The 5,000-nt window shown below is 35.0% G+C and overlaps 1 protein-coding gene across 1 annotated transcript in view; it reads right to left on the reverse strand.

Moving 5' to 3' along the window:
• LOC125034151 (mpv17-like protein 2) overlaps positions 1–5,000 on the reverse strand; it is a 7,129-nt gene that overhangs the window by 878 nt on the left and 1,251 nt on the right. The window contains exons 2-5 of the mRNA XM_047625822.1: positions 3,872–4,121; positions 2,360–2,530; positions 913–1,041; positions 1–360 (exon numbers count right to left, since the gene is read on the reverse strand). The exon at positions 1–360 is cut by the window's left edge and continues 878 nt beyond it. Coding sequence (XP_047481778.1) covers positions 328–360; positions 913–1,041; positions 2,360–2,530; positions 3,872–4,108 — 570 coding nt within the window. The 5' untranslated portion in view covers positions 4,109–4,121 and the 3' untranslated portion in view covers positions 1–327. The remainder of the gene's footprint in view (positions 361–912; positions 1,042–2,359; positions 2,531–3,871; positions 4,122–5,000) is intronic.

The following is a 5,000-nucleotide window of genomic DNA, read 5'->3' on the forward strand; positions in this document are numbered from 1 at the left end:
ATTATCATAATGATATCAAAATGCTGATAACAATAAAAAAATGTACTGGAATCTTTTATAAAATAAAGGAAAATGATAAAGAGGCGAGATATGTTGGACAAATAATTTCCTCCTTGGTGCTAAGGTACTTGTGTAAAGACAACTAATAAACTATAACTGTAACAGACATTGCAAGCACATCATGCCATCCGTGACCACTGGGTTCTGAGGCCGTAAAACAATTACCACCGAGAACATGTAAATATTCTTTGTTAATTATATGTTAATAAATTTGTTACAGAACACACAAACATGTTAGAAATGACAACATACTATTCAGCTTCGTTGTCAAATTTCCTTTTCTTGTGTTTTAACTTGGTCCTGGAAAGAAATGAAAATATAATCATGACATTTATAAAAACTAATAGCTTAGCTATTTCTTAAACATATGCAGTTTATTCTTTTCACTACAACTGTAACTCCTATTGCATTGTAAAGGAAATAAACTTATAACAAAATAATGAAAGTAGAAGATGAAGAAGAAGAAGATGAAGAAGAAGAATGAAAATGAGAAGAAGAAGAAAAGGGATAAACAAAATGAGAATATGAATACAATGAGATGTATTCCTGGGAAGTGAAGAAGAAGAAGAAGAAGAAGAAGAAGAAGAAGAAGAAGAAGAAAAAGAAGAATCCTAATTTTCCTCATTGGACTTTACATATAAATAAGTAAAGTAAACAAAATAAAGACATCTCTCAGCTCAAACAATTCTCAAAAAATCTACTCTTTCACTTAAACACTTAAAATTTAAGGGCAAAGAAAAAAGAAAGAAAAAGAGAAAAGAAGAAGAAGAAAAAAAAAGAATAGAGAATGAAAAACGAGGAGGAAGAAGCAGATCCCTGAACAATTCTGACGTTAAAAATTCCCACTCGTACCTTGTGCTTCATATATGAAAGGAAGACGTCCCAAACAACAGTAATGCAGTTTATATAAACCACCCTGTACTGCAGAGGGACAAAATAGAAGTTGATTGCCTGCGTTGGTGGCCAAATGAACCAATCAAACTGTAAATGGAAAACAACGTTTATCATCAATAGTATCATCAATTGATGATGACAATGATGATGGCGATGATGATGATAATCATAATAATAGTGACAATTAAAATAATAATAATAATACTACTAATAATAATAATGATGAAAAAGATAATAACTCTAACTATAACTATAATAAAAATAATAATAATAATGATGAAGAAGATAACAATAATCATTATTATGATATGAATACCACTACTGCTACTAACGATAATAATGATACTAATGACGAACCTTAATCACTGCGATAAACATAGAAAAAGTAATGAATGAGAATGAATATCTTCACAATACAAGAGATGGATCTAACTGGTTTTGAATATATCTATGTCTGAGATACATTTATTCAAAACTGGTTAAATACATTTCTTGTATAGTGAAGATATTCATTCTCATTCATACCTTTTCTACACATAATGACAAAAACAATAATAATAATGATGATGATGATAATAATTAATGGTGGTGGTGGAACTAATAATAATAATAATAATAAAAATAATAATAATAATAATAATAATAATAATAACAATAATAATAATGATGATAATAATTAATGGAAGTGGTGGAAGTAGTAGCAATAATAGCAGTAGCAGTAATAATAATAATAATGATAAAAAAAAAAAAAAATAAGAGAAATAATAATAACAATAGTACTATTAATAAAAACAAAAAAAAAGAACAGTAACAATAAAAAAATAATAACAAAAATGATGATAATAATAATAACAATAATAATAATTATAATGATAATAATGATAACAATAATAAAAATAACAAAATAGAAATGGTGATGATGATCATTACATCACTTTTATTGCTGTTGTTATAATAATAATAATACTAATCTTAAGACTTATAAGAAAAACAACAAAAATAATAATAATAACAATTATAATATCAATAGTAATAATGATAGTAACTATGATTATGGAACAAAAATGATACTGATGATAACAATAACAACAGCAATAATAACAACAATAATAATAATAATAATAACAATAATAATAATAATAATAATAATAACAATAATAATAATAATAATACTAACCAGAAGAGTTATCATTATTATTGTTGTTATAATAATAATGATAATAACTATGATTATGATGAAGATGACAAAAATATAAGGAATAATACTGGTAGTGACAACAACAACAACAAAAACAATAATAATATAATCACTATTATTACCATCAATATTTTCTTAACATTACTACTACTAATAATAACCTTCATAATACCACCACTAATAATCGGAATGGTAAAACGCCCATACCAAATAAACAGCTGGAAACTTCTGCTTGAACTCCTTCCAGGCTTCGGGCAGCGTCTTTCCTTCCAGGAGGCCAGCAAACAGGAAGAAAGTAACGGCAAAGAACGGAGCCGCCAAGAACTGGTCGGCCATAATCTTCTTGAAAACCGTCTTTGCATTCTTCTGTGGTAAGACCTGGAAAGTGGAAACCTGTGTTAGTTGGTCTGTATGTGGGGGAGATGGAAGACATTCTAATTTGATCTCTTTTGGGAACTGAATGAAAAAAATTAAAACTAAAGCTAAAACTAGGAGTTAAGAGATAAAGAAGAAGAAGAAGAAGAAGAAGAAGAAGAAGAAGAAAAAGGAAAAGAAAAGAAAAAGAAAAAGAAAAAGAAGAAGAAGAAGCAAGCAAGGAATGGATACCGATTCTTTAGCTGTGTTTAGGATACCATTTTCATTTTTTGTAAATATATTTGCAAAACTGAGAGTAGACAGATCCTTTAAGAGTAAATGACTGTTCTACACGTATACTATTTCTAATAAAAACAATACTGAATAAGACTAGAGTAAACCTACAGCAGAATAGCACTATTCCGCTCCCACCATCCTTCCCTAAATTTCATCTTTACTTTCTTTCTTCCCTCCCTTCCCCTCCCCTTTCCTCCTTCCTTTCTTCATCCTCCTCTCCCCTCCCTTCCCTCCTTCCTTCCCTCCACTCCTTCCTTCCTTCATCCTTCCCTCTCTTCCCTTCTTTCTTCATCTTTCCATCTTCCTTCCTTCATCCTTCCCTCCCTTGCCTTCTTCCTTCCTTCATCCTTCCCTCAATCCCCTCCTTCCTTCTTTCATCCTTCCCTCCCTTCCTCTATCCCAAGACCCCTCCTTCCTTCCCTCTCTTCCCTTCTTCCTTCATCCTTCCCTCCCCTCCTTCCTTCCTTCATCCTTCCTTCCCTTGTCTTCTTCCTTCCTTCATCCTTCCCTCTCTTCCCTTCTTCCTTCATCCTTCCCTCCCTTCCTTCCTTCCTTCATCCTTCCTTCCCTTGTCTTCTTCCTTCCTTCATCCTTCCCTCCCTTCCTTCCTTCCTTCATCCTTCCCTCCCTTCCCCTCCCCTTTTCTCCTTCCTTCCTTCATCCTCCCCTCCCCTCCCCTCCCTTCCCTCCTTCCTTCCCTCCACTCCTTCCTTCCTTCATCCTTCCCTCTCTTCCCTTCTTTCTTCATCTTTCCATCTTCCTTCCTTCATCCTTCCCTCCTTCCTTCCTTCATCCTTCCCTCCCTTCATCCTTCCCTTCCATGCCTTCTTCCTTCCTTCATCCTTCCCTCCCTTCCTCTATCCCAAGTCCCCTCCTTCCTTCCCTCTTTTCCCTTCTTTTTTTCATCCTTCCTTCCTTTATCCTTCCCTCCCCTCCTTCCTTCCTTCATCCTTCCCTTCCTTCATCCTTCCCTTCCATGCCTTCTTCCTTCCTTCATCCTTCCCTCCCTTCCTCTATCCCAAGTCCCCTCCATCCTTTCCTACCCCTTTCTCCTTCCTACCCTTGTACCTTATCCAGCCAGACATAGAACACGTGATGAGGAGGTCCTTGGCTCAGACCAACAAGGAACAGCCGTCTTGTCCTTGCCCAGTCGTAACGCTCACTCGTGGAAACTCCTCGTGCTCGCTCTATGTGCTGCTGGATGCCATCTCCGACCCCTAAGAGAATGCCGCAGCTCACGGTATTGGTCATCCAGAGGTAGCGACCAAAGAGTTTGGACCATACCCGCCGCACCCGGTGAAGCATAGTTCTCGATACCCTGGGAAGATGGAGGCTTTGTTAGAATCATTTAACAATAAAACTTCCACAAATGAATCCAATAAATCCGTGTGTAATTGCAACTCGGGCAAGGTTAGTTTCAAACAAGTTTTCTACATGTTACCAGCCCAGCTCCTGAGTAAAATCTGGGTGATTAGCAACTGTTCCCATGCATAAACTTGTAAGAAAGTGCTAATTTTCAACATGGCAAAGGTATGTCCCTATCACTGTTTAAAATATACTGTGGATCGGATGAAAGCTTTAATTTTTGTGAATATTTATGTGCCATGACATAATAATGGTAGATGCTTACAAAAGAGGATTAATGAGATTTTTTTTTTTCTTTTTAATTTTTATTCATAATTCTTTGATTCTCTTTATCTATCTGTTCTAATGAATCACATATATATTTTCTTATATTGTATAACTTGTATGTTCATTTTTATTCATTTTAGGGGGGATGATTCACAGCATATTTGCGCAATTACAGTTTTAATAGGCCGATGAAAATCATACATAATAATAGTATATAAATATAAAAAACAATAACTCAAACATTGATGATATGCTAAGAAGAAAAAGAAAAAGAAGAAGGAGAAGAAGGAGAAAAAGGAGAAGGAGAAGAAAGAGAAGAAGGATAAGGAGGAGGAGGAAAATAAGGAAAAGAAGGGGAAGGAAGAGAAGGAGAAGAAAGAGGAGAAGAAGGAGAAGGAGAAGGAGATGGAGAAGAAGTAAAAGAAAGAGAAGGAGAAGAAGGAGATGAAGGAGAAGAAGGAGAAGAAGGAGAAGAAGGAGAAGAAGGAGAAGAAGGAGAAGGAGGAGGAGGAGGAGGAGGAGGAGGAGGAGGAGGAGGAGGAGGAGGAGGAGGAGGAGGAGGAGG

The sequence above is a fragment of the Penaeus chinensis genome, chromosome 17 (genome assembly GCF_019202785.1).
Source record: "Penaeus chinensis breed Huanghai No. 1 chromosome 17, ASM1920278v2, whole genome shotgun sequence".
Lineage (NCBI taxonomy): Eukaryota > Metazoa > Arthropoda > Malacostraca > Decapoda > Penaeidae > Penaeus > Penaeus chinensis.